Raw genomic sequence first — 19,044 nt, forward strand, 5'->3', positions numbered from 1 at the left:
ATATCCCATGCCTGCAACTTGATATCTTCTGTGTTGAGGAATGTTATATGAAGATGCTACTAATTATTTGCAAATTGGTACAAAAAGCTTCACCAGCTGGAGATCTTGTGTGAAGTCACAATTACCTTTACAGCTTTTTGGAAGGGCCAGCTTGAAGCATAGAAAGCAAGGGCACCATGCTTCTTGCCTCCATACACACATAAGCAGCAGTGTAAGAAAGGAAGGTCATTCCATGGTAGGAAGGATTTTTTTTACCACCATTATTCAGAGACCACCTCACGAAATCTCTCCCTTGCCTTCTCTCTCTTCCCCCATCTGTATAACACAGAGCCCATCTCACCAATTCCTCCTCCATTTCCTCCTCCTCCTATACCATGATTTGATTTCATTTGATTTCCTGTCATGTGCTTGTATCTTGATGGGTCTATAAGGACTGTAGCCTGTGTGTTCTTTGGGATTCCACAATATGACTCTACCTTGATCTGCAACCTACTCCATCTTAGATCTAGAGTGTGTGCTTTATAAAGATTTAGTCTTGAGTCACTTCTTAGAAAAGACAGTTATTCAGCATTCAGCAGTAGGGCCATTCGTGGTCAGGGCCCAGTGTACCTGAGGGACCGCCTCCCTGCCTATGCCCCCAAAAGAGCTCTGTGCTCCACCGCCACCAACCGGCTAATGATCCCTGGCCCTAAAGAAGTCCGCCTGGTCTCGACCAGGGCCAGAGCATTCTCCGTCCTGGCCCCCACCTGGTGGAATGAGCTCCCAGAAGAGATCAGGGCCCTGACAGAGCTTAAAGAGTTCCGCAGGGCCTGCAAAAAGGAGCTCTTTCGCCAGGCATTTAGTTAAGACCAGGCACAACCAACAACGAACAAAGGGCCCCTGCTTCCCCCCCCCCTTCCTCCCAGAACTCCACCAGAGTGCTCTGGACCTGTTGTGCCATTTGCATGTTTGCATTGTTATACTGTTATATTATTATTATTGTTATACTGTTTATTATACTGTTATTCTGTTACAACCAGTTATTATTGTATGATTATTAATGAAGACTGTTCTATGTATTGTTTATAAGTTTAATGTGTACCGCCCTGAGCCTCCGGGGAGGGCGGTATAGAAATATAATAAATAAACAAATAAGTAAATAAATAAATAAATAAATAAATAAATAAATTTGATCTGTTGGATTTGGTGGGAAATTCAATTTAATTATTTTACTAGCAGCTAGTACTAAGTGCTGGTCTACAATTTGTGAGTCAGGGCTGTGCCTGGACATTTAAGTTAGCACTATAGGCAGTTGTGTTTGTATAATTCAGATTGTTGTCCTCAGAAGAGGGTCATGTATTTCTGGTGCAAAATGAATGGCATCTGAGCACTGGGCCATTATCATTATACATTGCCCGAGTCCGTCTGTTCCTGTGCTTTACCTTGCTTTGCTCTTCCTGTTAACTGATTCTGACTGGAATTGATCCTGGCATAATAGGTAGATCTGTTTGCTGTTAGGATTTTCTGTACGTATGTGCTATTTTTGTAAAAAGGGTCATTGTTTTATTCCAGTGACATTAAAACCTTTTATCTTCAGGGAATCCTTTCTATATGTATCTGCCAAGTAACCCTCCTATGACAGAACTGTTAACATATTGCAAGGGAATTTGGGAAATGATATATTTATTTAACTTGAAGGGCAAGCTGGGCCTGTTATGCTAACATTTCCCTGTAAGAATATCTCACAGTGTCTTAGTATGGCTGCAGAAGAAAGTTATTCTTCATAGGTCTCCCTGGAACACAGGGTCTCCCTGGAACACAGGTTGACAACTGTTTTACAAATTTGCATAATTCTGCAAGATTAGAGTTTTTAATAACTGGTATCTCTTAGATGGTTTAATTAACCAAACAATTAGGGTTATATGCTTACTTAGAAGATTTTTATGCCACCTTTCCCGGAACCTGTCTTAAGATGGCTTACAAAATAAAAAAAACAAAACATTAGTAGGTATTAAAATACAGCGTAGCATAAAAACATAGGTAAAACATATATAAAAATACATAATAAAAACTAACCACAAACAGTTTAAACAACAGTTTCCGGGCTAAAATAGTGTTACAAATAACCCTTTAATTAAATACTTGAGTGTGAACAAAGGTGTTCTGGCATCTAAAAGAAAGCAAAGAAACTTATATGGGAGGAATGACAGATCATCTGTCTGAATTATCCTGCTTTTTACACTGTCAGTTTAACATTGCAGCAATTAAGAATAGACTGTCACATTCAAAAGCAATACAGGCTGTACATGGTATTCATATGTAGATCAAGAGAGTACATCGCTCTTGCCAGGTAAAGAGATCAGACATGCTATTTGCATTCATCTTTGTTTGTCAACAAAGAAAAGTAACAAGATAAAACATGCAGACGAGGTTCCTTGAAAGGCATGGTGGACACCATTTTTGTTTGTGGTTTAAATTGCTGATAAAAAAGGCTGAATTAGCTAATTGTTTGGCACCAAAAATTCCCTTAATAAAAGTGCATTCATTGCTAAAACCATAAAGTAGCACTGATCAATGTTCTCCATTGGATGATAATTAAATATCCATATTCTTTAATATTTATAATTTGAGCACTTAGCCTATTATGGAGATTGGGTAGTTATTTGGTATAAAATAGAAGTGAAAGATCTTTCACACAGTTCATTGAGCATTACCTGTAGTGATTTGTAGCTCCTGACCCAAAGTATTAAGTCATAATAAAAATGTTACAACTGTTGCATAGTGGGATATTTGTAAAGTTTTCTCACAACATTTATTTTGCAAAAAAAAAAAAAGATTTTCATAAATTTACTTTTAATATAGTATAAATTTGCAAAAAAGAACTGGTTTCATTTTAACTAGGTAATTGAAAAAGCTATTATAGTTGAAGCTTTACACAAAAATACGATTTAAATATAATCTTGTCACAAAAATGTTGATTTTATCCACATTGCTAAAAGATGAATGTTGTGGCATGAAGTGCTTCTACAGGGCAAATATTTCTGCTTTGAGGCAGAAGAATTCGGAGGTCGGGACTGACAACACACTAATTTGTATCTGGCTACATTTTTGACCCTTGCAATACAAGCATTGAGATGCAATAAATTCTTAGGAAGATAAGCTTGAAGATTTTGTAGCTGATCTAAGTACAGCAATATGGTGATTGCCTAGGGAGAGATGACCTCGGCAATGAAGGACATGGATACTGTTTTCTGTTTGGTCATCTTCTAATGCCTGTTATCATTTTATTTCAAATCAGGACCAAGAAAGACGAACCCCTTTGCATGCAGCTGCATACTTGGGAGACTCTCCAATTGTTGAACTCCTAATACTATCAGGTAAAAAGTATAGTTGTGCCCATTCAAATTGGCAGAGAGTTTCATATGAATTGAAAGCAGAAGACACTCATATTACATAGGGAGTGAAGCCTTGTTGCTGATACAGTAGTGAATTGGGAAGACTTTTTTTTTTTGAGTAAGATTGCTTCTCTGTGCTTAAGAACTGTCCTGTGAGATTTTCTTTTCGGTTAAGCTAGTGGAGGTGCCCTTAGTAGTAATGGTAGTGGAAGTGTCATATATCCCCCTGTAGATGAAGCAGCTATGTATCAGATGATTTTTAATTGAGGGAAAAAAACACTGAAAAACAGTGAAAACATATATGAAAAGAATAATATTGATGATAAGAGGATCATAATGAGCAGGTGGCAGGAAGGAGAAATACCTTGCTACTGATTTTTTAGCAGTGTTTAGATTGTGTTTAGCAGTCATCTTCTGAATGTTTAATGCCCTTCTCAGAACTTCAAGAAACACTGGCTTGCCTGTATGTGGAATTTTACCTCTCTCTCTCTCTCTTTCTCTTTCTCTCTCTCTCTCTCTCTCTCTCTCTCTCTCTCTCTCTCTCTCTCTCTCTCTAGGTGCTAACGTTAATGCGAAGGATACCCTTTGGCTAACCCCGTTACACCGTGCTGCAGCTTCTCGCAATGAGGTGAGTAGTGAGCCATTGATTTTGACCATGCCCATGTGCCAGACTGCCCAAAGCCACATTTTAAGCAACTTCATTTCACCTTCCCGTATTGATGGTACCTACCAGGAGTCATCCTGAAAACCGATACATTGCAGTTATTGTATTAACAGTGTTGTGGCTGCACACAAGAGGTATCTGGATATAGTTATTGCAGTATATCAGCAGAGCCTGCATGTGATGCTTGCCATCTTATCATACCCCTGTAAGTTTAATTGATTGGGCTTCCGTTACATCTTTCAGGCCCTGTTCTCAGGCTTTGCTAGATTGCCAACCTGCGGGTGGTGCCTGGAGAGCTCCGAGTCACACAAATCATTCCCCTTGAGGAGAGTTGCAGCTTTGCATTGTGGGCTTTATAACAGCTGAGATGAATGCATCCTTGTTTTGCTCAGGCACACACGGAAATGAAACTAACTTCTTGTTTAACAAGCTTTGTATTAGTGATGCCGCACTCACTGCAGACGTGTGACGTCCAGGGGCTTGGTAGGAGTTGTGGCCATCTTGACATTACTTCCAGGGTTCCTCCGAGCCAGAAGTTTGGAAAAGGCTGGGTTAGGGCATTGTTTCCCAAACTTCTAATAGCTGCAGCACGCTTGTCTTAATTAGAACAGGAGGCACATTTCAGTCTTGCACCTAGAAATAATGCCTTGCTCTTGTGTTTATGTATGCAAAGAGCAGTTGCTCATGAGGACAGATAGCATCTGGATCACAAATGAGTTCTGTGATTTAGTCTTGCCTGATGCAAAGACTTGTGGAATTACCTGCTGTTAGCAGAAGCCAGTTGAAAGGAATAGATCATGCACAAATGCAGCAGCCAATCTGGACTCTTAGCAGCTTTTAACATTTTTTTTATTTTTCACAGCCCTGACACACAGGTTTAAGAATTCCTGGCTTTGAAATATCCCAGAAGTCTCATTCACTGCTACTTCTGCTGTTGCCCTGTGGCCCAGAGTGGCTAACCCAGCATGGATGGCGTAGTATCAGAACCACATTGTTGCTTGGTGTTGTTGCTGGATATAATTCTTATCTAATAGTTTGTTTTATTAAACAGCATTATGTCTCAGTAATAATGGACTCGGCCTGAAATTTCAGATCTTTGCAGTCTGAGGTCCAGGGCATTGTTTTTTGTAAATGAATGAACAAATAAGCTGGCCTACCTGTCTACATGATCCCGTATTAGACTTTTGTGGACTAAATGGAAATGCACTCCCCTGCCCACTCCCGTGGAAATAATCTTTTTTTGTAAGAAAATGAAGAAAAGCCCTCCGCTTCAGGCTAAATGTCCTTCATGTTCAGCATTCTGTTTGTCACAGTGGCTGGTCAGATGCCTCTTTACAAGCCTGAGAAGACATTGCAGATATCCTGATTTGGCATTTATTCTTCAGAAGGTGGGACTGAAGGCAGGACAGTACCTTCTGAAATTTAGTTCTTTCTGAGTGACATGCATATAGCTCTGCTATGATATTTTGAGCATGTCCGGAACATGCTTAGAGAAACCCTTTAGCACTAAGTTTAAAAAGATTTTTTCAGTGTTGGCTCCACTGTCCAAGATGGGTCCCCAAAGTGGTGCCTGGTGGCCCTTTCCTGGCATCTTCAGAGAGTGCTTAAAAGAGGGTGGGAACAGATGGGTCTTCTGGTTGGCTGTGTAGATGAAAAGGCATCCTGTTACAACAGAGCTTCTACGAGAAATGCTGAGAAACTACTGTGTGTAACCTTGTTCCCGGGCATTTTATGGTTAGCACCACCTACTGTTGCAGCCATTTGTGGTTGTGCACTCCACCTTGTGTGAGAATTCCACAGATGCCCACAGGATCAAAAAGAGTCAAGGTGCCTGCTCTAGGAACCTGCTCAGCTATTTCTGCACATCACCCTACCTTTGCATGCTCCTTGTTTATTCGCATTATTGTTCAATGGTTTTCCAAAGGGTTATTGAGACTTTATCATCCACTTGAAAAAAACTTGTCATCTCTGGAACCTTCAGTTGGTGTTTGTCACTGCTGATGAAATACCCCTTTGAACCTATGGCCTCCTGTAACCTCCATTTGTTTTTATTAAATACAGTCTTCCATGTAGCTTGAATTCTGCCATAAAATTAACTCTGCCCTTTGACCGTTTTACCTACAACTTCATTAGATAAAGTGATCCCGATCCTACTTTCTTTTTTTGAGGTACTTGTCTCTTTCTATCTGAACCAATATTTAATGACCATCACCTGTTCATCTGTGGTGAGCACAAAGGATTCAGAATCTCCACTCTGCCCATGTCCTGACATCTCTGTGCTACCAGCTAGCAAATCATCCACTGGCAGATCTTTCTGGCTTTTCTGGCTATTGGATCATGGCAGACTTTTAGGTTTTTGTGGAGAGAGACTTATTCAAGATGCTTGCACAGAGAAGGAGAGTTGGCTTTTATATTCACTATCCGAAAGAGTCTCAGAGCAGCTTACAGTTGCCTTCCCCTCTTCTCCCCACAGCAGACACCCTGTGAGGTAAGTGAGGCGGAGAGTGTTCTAAGAGAATTGTGACTGGCTCAAGATGACAGCAGCAGCACCTGAAGCTGGTCCCAGCTTTCTGCATAGATATGTCACCATATCATAGATATTGGAGTGTAAAAGAAAGCAACCTTTGGTCAAACAGTGCTGGACACCTTGTTCCAGTAAGGCATGTATGTTTCCACCTCCATATAGGTCAGCTTGGTAGTCTTATCTCATGAGTGTGGTGCAGAGACCATGACAGAGAACAGGTTGCTTACCTGTAACTGATGTTCTTTGCATAGTCAATCTGTGCAGTCATAGGACCTCATTTCTGCAGCAGGTGTTTGATTCCCCCCCCCCCCAAAAAAAATTCTGTGTCTTGGAAGAAAGAACTATTCAGGAAGCATGAATATGCATGTTGCTTTGGAGTGCTCCTAAAAATTAGAGCTAATTTCAGAAAAATCCCTTTCTTAGCTTAGAAACCATCTCCAAACTTATTCTGTGCATTCTTGAATCTTTTCAGCATGCTCACTCAAAGAACAGTAATTACAAATAAACAACCTGTTCTAATCCTGCTAAAAAAAAGCCTTCCACATTGCACAGCAATCAAGATGATTCAGTAAATATCTTCTCCAGTACAGTCTTGTTGCTAAAGAATTGTAGAACATTCCCTCCCTTTCATTGACTATGACTTTGGACCTGTTTTCAGTGAGAGAGTAGACTGCATTGCTCTTAGTAGAATAATAATAAAATACATAAATGGATAATAGAGGAGCTCTGGGTGTTAAGGGTGCTGTTGTAAGATCCTGCTGGACTTCTCTGTAAAGTGCACATGTAAAGATTGTGGAGTAAGTCTAGGACATTAATTGCGCCGAGTTCGGCCTCCCCAGAGTGTGTCCTGCTACAAAAGCTTCCGTTCTTCCTCACCAGAGCCTGTTAACTTGTGCAATTATGTTTTCATGCTGGCCTCACAGCTTCAGGCCATTTCCAACAGCTGAGAAGCACAACTTAAAGCTGGCTCAATTAATTCACTCTCTGCTCTAAAAAAGCATCAGCATTTTTCTTTATTGATGGCTGGCTTGGCAGAGGAGGGGCTGTTTCTTCTCATGCAGAGCTTGTAAAGCAGTGCTGGTTGTGGGATATTATCTTATGCTAACAGAAGGGGAAGCAATGTCAAAATGTAGGCCAGTGGGCTACATTTTCCTCCTGCCAACACCACTGGAGAGCATTAATTAACTACAAGATCACATGGCTCACTCTAGAAGTCCTCAGAGAGCCCATCAGTGGCAGAGAAGCAGTTTTCCTTTGCTTACAGCCTGACCAGAATCTATAAGCCAGTTTTGTCAAGCTTTACACAAGCAGCATGGATTGTATTTCTGAGACTGAGCTGGATGCCATGTGTTTGGGGAGCTCTTGGTTATTGATGCTTCACCCCTAGGCTATGGCACAAATTACTGCTATATCTCCCTGGCTCCTTGTAATCTCCAGTATTCTTGTAGCCATATAATATTTGAAGCCTCAATTGAACACTGAACTACACTGAGTGAAATCTGAGAAGGCTTTTCTGTCTAGCATCATTTCAGTGCAGAAACTTGACATACTGATACCATGAGTCCAAAATGCATGGTGTCTTGGAAGTTTGAGGAAGAAGGAACCTTTTCATGCTGTTAAACTTTTTAACTGCTCTACAACAAAGTTTTTATTGAGTGCTCTTTAGGCAGGAGCTTCCATCAGGAATCATAAGAATTGGGATGGCAGCAGGAATCTGCTAAAGAAACCAGCCCTGAATCTGCATGTCCTGGCCAACTACTGCCCCATCTTGCATCCAGCATTTCTGGGGAAGCTTTAGTCTTGGATCTATTTCAGTTGGGTTTCTGACCCAGCCATGGGGTCGAGAAAGCATTGGTCGCTCTGATGGACGATCTTCAGTATAGTTGATCATGAGCTTTTAACTGACCACCTTCCTGTCGCGGGGATACAGGGGACAGACTTGCAATAGCTGATCTCCTTCCTTCAGGGTCATGGACAGAGGGTTGTAATTGGGGAGAATCTATCACACTGCTACCAGCTCCAGTGTGGAATACTGCAGGGTGTGGTTCTCTCCCCAGCTTTCTGTGACATCGTCATGTGCCCTCTTGCCCAGTTTGTCCAAGAACAAGTTTCTGACAGATCGGTTCCTCAGTGGAACAGGCTTCCTTGGGAGGTGGGAGGTTCCCCTTCTTTCGATGTTTTTAAGCAGAGACTAGATAGCCATCTGACAGAAATGCTGATTCTTTGAATTTAGACAGATTCTAAGTGGGTGGACAGAAGGGATTGTATAGGTGCTTGGCTCTTGTGGCCGTTTCCTACATTCTGCAGGGGGTTGGACTAGATGACCCTTTAGGTCCCTTCCAATTCTTCACCGCTCAGAACTACAAGTCACAATTCTGTTAGGGCTGTTCTTGCAGAACACTTCTCTTAGAGCTCTCTCAGCCCCAACTGCCTCACAAGGTGTCTGTTGTGGGGAGAGGAAGGGAAAAGTATCTGTAAGCCATTTTGGAGCTCTTTCAGGTAATGAAAAGCAGGGTACAAAACTCCCAGCTCTTCTTTTCTAGTTTAGTCCTTCAAGAGGCTCCTGGCTGTCTTGTCCCAGTGCTGCTAGATTCCCCTGCAATGTTATCCTGCTAGAGTTTAGCCCTTCCAGTGTCTATGGAGCTGTGCTCCTTGCATACTTCTTTCTCCCCAAGTGCAGGAGGTAATTAGAATGTTATAAAATCCCTGTTGTTCCCCATAATACTGTCCTATCCTCACTCATAGTGCTTTATTATTCCTCTAATGGCCCCTCATTGTGTCCTGCTCAGCCAGCCTTTAAAGCTGTACCTGTTTCCTATCTCCGGCAGAAGGCACTTAACCTCCTCCTAAAGCACTCGGCAGATGTCAACGCTCGTGACAAGTATTGGCAAACACCACTGCATGTTGCTGCTGCCAACAGAGCCACCAAGTGTGCTGAGGCCATCATTCCCCTACTCAGTAGCGTTAATGTGGCAGACCGCACTGGCCGCACGGCATTGCATCATGCTGTACACAGCGGGCACATCGAGGTAAGGAGTGTTTGTCTTTGAGAATGCATTCCTCGTCTATGAAATGAGGATTATTTTTATTTTTATTTTATTATTATTTGATTTATTCCCTGCCACTCCCAAAGCAGTCTCGTGGCGAGTTACAGTGGTCCATCATAAAAACCCCAGATAAAAACAGGACATCCAACAATAACAGGAAGGTAAACTAGCATGAAAATCATGTTAACTTAGATCTGTATGTACACAGGTGACTAAACCACGTGCCTTTTTCTTTTAGAGAACAGGAACATGGGGGAGCTAAGGAAGGGGGGACGTTTGTGTGTGCATGTGCATTGGACAACTTTGTTGTTGTTATGTGCGAAGTCGTGTCCGACCCATCGCGACCCCATGGACAATGATCCTCCAGGCCTTCCTGTCCTCTACCATTCCCCGGAGTCCATTTAAGTTTGCACCTACTGCTTCAGTGACTCCATCCAGCCACCTCATTCTCTGTCGTCCCCTTCTTCTTTTGCCCTCGATCGCTCCCAGCATTAGGCTCTTCTCCAGGGAGTCCTTCCTTCTCATGAGGTGGCCAAAATATTTGAGTTTCATCTTCAGGATCTGGCCTTCTAAAGAGCAGTCAGGGCTGATCTCCTCTAGGACTGACCGGTTTGTTCGCCTTGCAGTCCAAGGGACTCGCAAGAGTCTTCTCCAGCACCAGAGTTCAAAAGCCTCAATTCTTTGACGCTCGGCCTTCCTTATGGTCCAACTTTCGCAGCCATACATTGCAACTGGGAAGACCATAGCCTTGACTAAACGCACTTTTGTTGGCAGGGTGATGTCTCTGCTTTTTAGGATGCTGTCTAGATTTGCCATAGCTTTCCTCCCCAGGAGCAAGCGTCTTTTAATTTCTTTGCTGCAGTCCCCATCTGCAGTGATCTTGGAGCCCAGGAAAATAAAATCTGTCACTATCTCCATTTCTTCCCCATCTATTTGCCAGGAATTGAGAGGGCCGGATGCCATGATCTTTGTTTTCTTGATGTTGAGTTTCAAGCCAACTTTCGCACTCTCCTCCTTCACCCGCATCAACAGGCTCTTTAGTTCCTCTTCACTTTCTGCCATTAGAGTGGTATCATCTGCATATCTGAGGTTGTTGATATTTCTCCCTGCAATCTTGATCCCAATTTGTGACTCCTCTAATCCCGCATTTCTCATGATGTGCTCTGCATACAAGTTAAATAGGCAAGGTGACAGTATACAGCCTTGCCGAACTCCTTTCTCAATTTTGAACCAGTCAGTGATTCCATGTTCAGTTCTCACTGTTGCTTCTTGACCTGCATATAAATTTCTCAAGAGACAAATAAGATGCTCTGGTATTCCCATCTCTTTAAGAACTTGCCACAATTTGTTGTGCTCCACACAATCAAAGGCTTTAGCATAGTCAATGAAGCAGAAGTAGACGTTCTTCTGGTACTCCCTAGCTTTCTCCATGATCCAGTGTATGTTGGCAATTTGATCTCTAGTTCCTCTGCCTCTTCGAAATCCTGCCTGTACTTCTGGAAGTTCTCGGTCCACATATTGCTGGAGCCTAGCTTGTAGGATTTTCAGCATAACTTTGCTAGCATGAGAAATTAGTGCAATGGTGCGGTAGTTTGAACATTCTTTGGCATTGCCCTTCTTTGGGATTGGAATGTAAACTGACCTTTTCCAATCCTGTGGCCATTGTTGAGTTTTCCAAATTTGCTGGCATATTGAGTGTAGCACTTTTACTGCATCGTCCTTTAAGATTTTGAATAGTTCAACTGGAATGCTGTCACTACCACTAGCTTTATTGTTGCTCAGACTTCCTAAGGCCCATTTGACTTCACATTCCAGGATGTCTGGCTCCAGGTCAGTAACTACCCCATTGTGGTCATCAGGGATGTTAAGCTCGCTCTTGTATAGTTCTTCTGTATAATTTTGCCACCTTTGTTTAATCTCTTCTGCTTCTGTGAGGTCCCTACCATTTTGGTCCCTTATCATACCCATTTTTGCATGAAACGTTCTCTTCATATCTCCAATTTTCTTGAAAAGATCTCTGGTCCTCCCGATTCTATTGTTTTCTTCTATTTGTTTGCACTGTTCATTTAAGAAGGCATTCTTATCTCTTCTAGCTTTTCTCTGGAATTCTGCATTCAATTGGGTGTATCTTTCTCTTTCTCCCTTGCCTTTCACTTCCCTTCTCTCCTTAGCTATTTGTAAAGCTTCCTCAGACAGCCATTTTGATTTCTTGCATTTCTTTTTCTTTGGGATGGTTTTAGTTGCTACCTCTTGTACAATGTTGCGAACCTCCGTCCATAGTTCTTCAGGCACTCTGTCTATCAGATCTAATTCTTTAAATCTATTTATCACCTCCACTGTGTATTCGTCGGGGATATGATTTAGTTCATACCTGAGTGGCCTAGTGCTTTTCCCTACTTTCTTCAATTTAAGCCTAAATTTTGCAACAAGAAGCTCATGATCTGAACCACAATCAGCTCCTGGTCTTGTTTTTATTGACTGGATAGAACTTTTCCATCTTTGGCTGCAGAGCACATAGTCAATCTGATTTCTGTGTTGACCGTCTGGTGATGTCCATGTGTAGAGTCGTCTCTTGGGTTGCTGGAAAAGAGTGTTTGCTATGACCATTGTATTCTCTTGACAAAATTCTACCAGCCTGTGCCCTGCTTCATTTTGTTCTCCAAGGCCAAACTTGCCAGTTATCCCGGTTATCTTTTGGCTTCCTACTTTAGCATTCCAATCCCCCATGATGATAAGCACATCATTTTTGGGCGTTGCTTCTAGAAGGTGTTGTAGGGCTTCATAGAACTGATCAACTTCATCCTCTTCAGCAGCAGTGGTTGGGGCGTAGACCTGGATCACTGTGATGTTGAATGGTTTGCCTTGGATTCGAACTGAGATCATTCTGTCATTTTGGGGATTGTATCCCAAGACTGCTTTTCCTACTCTCTTATTGATTATGAAGGCTACTCCATTTCTTCTGCGAGATTCTTGTCCACAGTAGTATACCTGATGGTCATCTGAATTAAATTCACCCATTCCTGTCCATTTTAGTTCACTGATTCCTAAAATGTCAATGTTCAGTCTTCTCATTTCTTGTTTAACCACGTCCAGCTTGCCTTGATTCATGGATCTGACGTTCCAGGTTCCTATGGAATAAAAATCTTTACAGCATCGGACTGTCTTTTCGCCACCAGTTACTTCCACAACTGAGCGTCCTTTCGGCTTTAGCCCAGCCGCTTCATTCATTCTGGCGCTACTCGTACTAGCCGTCTGCTCATCCCCAGTAGCATATTGGACACCTTCCGACCTGAGGGGCTCATCTTCCAGCGTCATATCGTTATGCCTATTGGAACTGTCCATAGAGTTTTCATGGCAAAGATACTGGAGTGGTTTGCCATTTCCTTCTCCAGTGGATCACCTTTTGTCAGAGCTCTCAGCTATGACCTGTCCGTCTTGGGTGGCCCTGCACGGTATAGCTCATAGCTTCACTGAACTACGCAAGCCCCCTTGCCACAACAAGGCAGCGATCCTTGAAGGGGGTTGGACAACTTAAGAATGTTAAATAAACCTTGTCTGCAAAATGGCAGAATCTACATACTTTACTCCATCCAGAGAACTCAGAAGAGTGGGTTTTAAGCTCAAGATTCCAAGCCTTTGGTTCAAAATTGGGATATTTGAATTTACATTCAAAATTGGGATATTGTGTAACTTTCCTATCAAAATGTCCGGAAAAGTTGCATTAATTGATTTTGTTTTTGAGGGGGGTGATGTTTGTATTGATCTAGCATAGAGAGGCACTTGATGAGAAATCAGACCTGACTCTTCTTTTGTAGTAAGAATATTTATATTTACATTTATATTAAAAATAAGTCCATATAAATATATTTAAAACATTTTGAAATCAGTTCATTTAATTTAATTTGGAAGCCGTATCAAGTTGCATCTATTCTCTCGAATGGGAGAGGAAAACATAAAGTGCTAATTTTGGCAAAGGTTTTTATACTAATTAAGTTGTTAAGCATTTTCAATAGGGAGGCCAGATATTGTTGGTGATGGTCCCAGGCCTCAATCATAGGCCTCTTGAGACAGCTCTGTCTTGCAAGCCCTGTGGAATTATTTAATGTCCAGCAGGGCCCTGATCTCACTCAGGAGAGCATTCCACCTGACTTTTCTGCCAAAAAGTCGTGGCTCTAGCTGAAGCCAGTTTAATCTTCTGGGACCAGGGACCTTTCCAAGCTGCTTCTGTTTCCCTTTTATATTTATGTGGGGGGCAGAATGCAAGCCTTTATGAATACACATAGCTGGAGTTGCTGCACCTCAAAATGAAAATTGCAGGTTCTGGCAGTGTCATGCAAAGCATAGAGTACCATGAATAAATCTTTGCTGGCCTTAAAGGTGCTACTGGACTCTGATTGTATTGTGCTACTTCGGGCCAACATGGCTACCCATTTGGATCTATCATGTAAATTGTGTTTGGCTTTGGTGTCACATGTTGCTCTACTTTCTGAGTCTCCTCCTTCTCCGTCTCTTTCTAGATGGTAAACCTGCTTTTAAATAAAGGGGCCAATCTGAGCACATGTGATAAGAAGGAGAGACAGCCTGTACATTGGGCAGCTTTTCTTGGTAAGTTTTCTTTTCCTTCTTTGAGGACTCTGGCGTGTGGTTGCGGTGTTTGTATACCAGTATTCTGGTAAGGTACCGAGTACCTTGGAAAAATAACTGGCAAGGAATTAGAAGCACCTGAGGGTTGGCAGGCACCAGATGAATCCTGCTGTAGGCTGCCACTTTGCAATCCTAGTGGGAGACGAGAGAGCCATGGCTAATCTCCCCCTTAACCACCACCCCCATCCTTGTGTTGGCTCATATCACTCACCTGGTCTTCTGGTAGATTACAGACAAGGTGAGGGAGGGGGAGAAGACCCCACTAGGTTAGGAATGGGTGTGCTCCCTTGCTTTCGTGTTCAAGGCCATTGCCAAAACGGCAACTCTGTCCCTGCTGTGATCTCACAAGGTGGCTGTAGGCAAGCATCGTGGCTTCAGCCTCCCATGGAAAATAATACTGGCTTGCCTTACAACATATTGAAAGGCTCTGGCAAGGTGCTTTTGAAGCACTCTGAACACTCACGAAGCACTGCATGGATGTGTTTGGAGTCTTGCCGTTTTCTGTACTGCACAGCCAGGCCAGCCAAATGTAACTAAAGATGAGCTGGAAGTGCTGCAGCTGTGCTGACGCATACTAAAGCACCTCCCCAGGAAGGGGAGAAAAGAAGCCGATGGCTAGGAGTGGGACCCCAGCCCCTTGCTGAGGGCAAACAGACCCAATTTGATAATGAGCAAAGGGCAGCCAGCCCCAGGAATAGACCGACGCTGGCACTAATGCCAGCATGCAAATGCTGGCTATGAGACCTATTCTAATCAGAAGTATGAGTTCAGGGCTCTGGGCATTTAGGGCCTTTGCCGTGCATACACAGACACTTTGCTCACCCTCAGCAAGGGTTAAGCTGTCACAGCATGCGAAGAATGTTTGTTACTGTTATAAAGATGCCTGCTACTTAGAGGCAGAACCTTCTGGTGGATTCATTTCCTGGTTATGGAAATAAGTTCTCTTTAATACACCAGTGATTATAGTTCAAAGAACCTTAGTTCTGCTATACTTGCTTCCTTTCTGCAATCACTTGTGATTGGAATGCTCCCCCCGCACACACACAAAACACAGAGGTAGCCAAATAATGCATGTGGTGTTTAAGGTCCATCAGCAGCTGTTAACATAATATCTAGGACCATTTATACTTTATTAGTCTTCTTGCACTTCAGTCAATGGAGAGTGCTGTGCTTCAGTCTGTGTAGGGCAGGGGTAGTCAACCTGCGGCCCTCCAGATGTCCGTGGATTACAATTCCCAGGAGCCCCTGCCAGCGAATGCTGGCAAGGGCTCCTGGGAATTGTAGTCCACGGACATCTGGAGGGCCGCAGTTTGACTACCTCTGGTGTAGGGGAAGAGAGCTTGCACTTTTAATTCGGTCCTCTATTTTTGACTATGTGTCTGCTATTTCTCATGAGTGAACACCAAGTGAATCCGTGCAGGCTCAATAAACCATTTAATGAGGGAACCTCCTAACAAGTGTGCCAATTTCCAACAAAATAACAAACAAGTCCAACCAAGCGGGTCCTGGTGAATTACCCTTTTTCTGGTAAACTTTGTCAGTGTGTAATATAACAATCCGTATCAAAACAAATTAAGATAATGAATATAATACCACTTACGAGAGGTCTATAGTAATAATGGAAATACAGCTTTCACTAGTGACACTAAATTCCTTCCCAACAGAGGTTACAATCCTTACCAGTGGGCGGAATGCGATAGAATGGCAAACACTCTGTGTTCTCTCTCTCCAGGAACTTGCAGTGGCAGTTGGTCATGCCGTTCAAACCACAGTCACCATTTAAAGTTTAAATACAAAGCAACACGGCAGTCATGTGCATACAGTGCAGGAAGATCTCAGTTTCTTAAAGAAAAATCCTTATATAGAATTTTTAAAGGGACTGTCAATTGCATACATATACAGTATAGGACATTCACAATTCACAATTACTTAAATCAATTAATTACTAAAAAGTATGTATAAAGAGACAAACAAGTCAGTACAAGATAGCCATTTATAGGAGACATCCAAGGTCCCATGCTGAATTTAAACCAGGGGGCAATAATGCTTCTTTTTGCAGGTTTTGAGTCTTGACATGCAAATGAATGAAACTTGTCAGAATGCAGCAAGCAGGACATACATACAAGTGCATATGCAGCTTGAATAAAAGAAGACATAGAGACCATTTAACCTGTGCTTTTACGTATTATTAAACAAAGCATTCTTAGGCATTGGCACATTATATCTGACATTAGCTTAACCTCCGCTTTATTACAGTATATTATTTCAGCATAGACAAAAGGTATGGTTACCAGGCAGTATAATAACCTGTATAACATGAATTCAGTCTGTTTCGTTTTCCCCATCATCCCCCTATACAACAGTATGATTGACAGGATGTATGATTGACATCTTGGCATCATGAAGACTTAAATAGATCACCATTATAATAATTAATCTGGCATTAGTTCACAAGAGCGGCTTTCAGTTATAGAATGGCCTGATTGAACGAGAATCGATCTGCTGTAACAATCCTCTTCCCTTTGTTTTCCTTATTTGTCTGTGCGCTCTTTCTTTCCAGGGCATTTGGAAGTTTTGAAGCTGCTTGTGGCCCGAGGAGCAGATGTCACATGCAAGGACAAGAAGGGTTACACACTACTGCATACAGCGGCAGCCAGTGGCCAGATTGAAGTTGTGAAACACCTGCTGAGGCTTGGAGTTGAGGCAAGTTTTGTGCCAGGACCGGTTCAGTGGGCGCTGTGGTGCAGCTGACCACTACTTTTAGGCATCTTCAGTTATGTGCCTTGTAAATATTTATAGACAAGTTAGCAGATGAGTGTTCTCATACAAAAAATAATGTCTGGAAACTTGGGAGGTTGCTTTGTGATGTACATCTTCATAGTGAGAGAGGTGTGACACCAGTACATGATGTATGCATATAGGACATAGTTTGGTAGATCTGCTTTGTGGGACTGGATGGGGATGCAGTTGGTATCATATATTCCTGATGCGGGAGAGAACTTCGAAAATCTGTAAAAACCAGTGGATGTGACCAGGTTCTTTTTATGGGATGTGATACCTTTCCTAAATGCTTTGGAATATTAAACTTCTGGATTTGCATTTGTCCAGAAGGTAGGGAGTAGATTTATTTACATACAAGGGGTCCAATTTTTGTTTTATTGTGTGTCTTGCAAATTTGGTTCTCTACACACTTCTTGGAATTTTAAGCGTCATTATTTCCATGTAAAGTTGCTAGATCGCTTAATGAAGGAAGGAAGTTAGCATGTTAAGCTTACACAAGATGCTAGGTAGGGTGTTTTTGTTTTTATAATTGTTTTTATCCAACCTTTGTGGTACTTTTCAGGACCAAAAATGGGCTTTGAAAGGAGCGGCAGGCAGGAGGGCGTGAGAGGGTGGCCGCGGCTCCCTTTGGCCTGCAAAGCGGGCTAAAGGGAGTTGAAAGGGCCCCTTCCCAGGCGGCGGCACTGCTGCGGGAGGATCCCTTTGGGCCGGCAAGCACTCTCACCGTGGCGAGAGCTCCTCCCGGGCTAAATGGAGTGGGAAGCTCCCCCCCCCCCGGTGGCAGCAAAAGGGCTTTGCGGCCTACAGGGAGGCTGCAAACTCCCCCTGCCAGCTCCCTCCCAGCAGGAGCGTACCTGCAGGCCACAAAGCCCTGTCTCTGCCTCTCTCCTCGTGGGTGACAACAGAGGCTACAGCTACAAGACTTCTAGCAGGCAAGGAGGGAGGGTGGGAGCTGGAGGAGGAGGGCCAGTCTGGGTGGACCTGGATGGACGGGGCCCCGGACAGTCTCCTCCCAGGAGGCTGTTTCTCAAATATGTAAGGGAGCGAAATAGTGTTAAGGATATATTTAGCAAGGTAGCTTCAAAGTTACTAAAAGTTTGAGGATAAAAACGGCTTATTTGAAATCATATTGATCTAAATGTTAGATAGTTCATTATTGAATTTATTATGCACGGCCCTAGACCATGACAATATAAAACATTAACAGTATAAAATAAGTACCAAATGTACAATATAGAATGCAAAATTCAGATTAAAACAAAGATGCCAGAGAAATTCTTATAGATTCTTATAATAAAACGATGTAAGTGAAACCAGGCCAAAAACATGATTTAATGAAGCTGATATACCTGCTGTGTATTTGTGTCCAAAGCCTTTGCTTGCTTGGCTCATAGCTTCGTAGCAGCCAGAGCAAAGAGTGCTATTCTATTAGTTATAAAAGTGATCATCATCTGATAACAGAAATAAGCGTTTTTCAAGATCTAAAGAAGAAGAGAGAAAAGTTGCTTGGATCTTATATAGAAGTTTAGTTCTGGGTTCTTTGAAAAGAGAGCAGAATAGTACATAATGTTGAATATCCTCTGGAACCACATGAACAGGGGCGTATTTTTTCCCCTATTTGAGCAAACCTTCCTATAAGAAAGGCCAGTGGCATGGTCTGGAATCACAAAACGGTGAAGGCCAGTCTGAAGTTTTTTGAAGTGATGTTAACTAGATATAGAGATCTTTCTTGATTGGTCTTAATTAATTTAAACAAAGAGGCGAACCTAGGTTGTAATAGTAATTGCCTGTCATAGGAGTTACCAGTCTTAAAAATCCAGTCTTGTAAATTAAAACCGGGGATTGGTGGGCCCGTCAGGCCCTCTGAAATTGAACAGCAGGAAAGAATATTACTGTGATGTGCAGTCCAGGAGTCATCAGTGTGTCTCAACACATCAAAGTTTGATCTCACTGGGAGTGCTGAGGTAGGATCTGTTGCTTGGTGTGGAGAAACTTAATTAACTAACATCC

General features: G+C 42.5%; 1 protein-coding gene across 3 annotated transcripts in view; it reads left to right on the plus strand.

Annotated features, from left to right (window-relative positions):
* Window positions 1–19,044, plus strand: part of ANKRD52 (ankyrin repeat domain 52) — a 79,950-nt gene that overhangs the window by 16,750 nt on the left and 44,156 nt on the right. For all 3 annotated transcript variants that reach the window (XM_077328564.1, XM_077328563.1, XM_077328565.1), the window contains exons 3-7: window positions 3,278–3,356; window positions 3,932–4,002; window positions 9,391–9,591; window positions 14,127–14,214; window positions 16,814–16,956. In XM_077328564.1, coding sequence (XP_077184679.1) covers window positions 3,278–3,356; window positions 3,932–4,002; window positions 9,391–9,591; window positions 14,127–14,214; window positions 16,814–16,956 — 582 coding nt within the window. The remainder of the gene's footprint in view (window positions 1–3,277; window positions 3,357–3,931; window positions 4,003–9,390; window positions 9,592–14,126; window positions 14,215–16,813; window positions 16,957–19,044) is intronic.

Source organism: Paroedura picta, chromosome 3 (genome assembly GCF_049243985.1).
Source record: "Paroedura picta isolate Pp20150507F chromosome 3, Ppicta_v3.0, whole genome shotgun sequence".
NCBI classification, from domain to species: Eukaryota; Metazoa; Chordata; class Lepidosauria; order Squamata; family Gekkonidae; genus Paroedura; species Paroedura picta.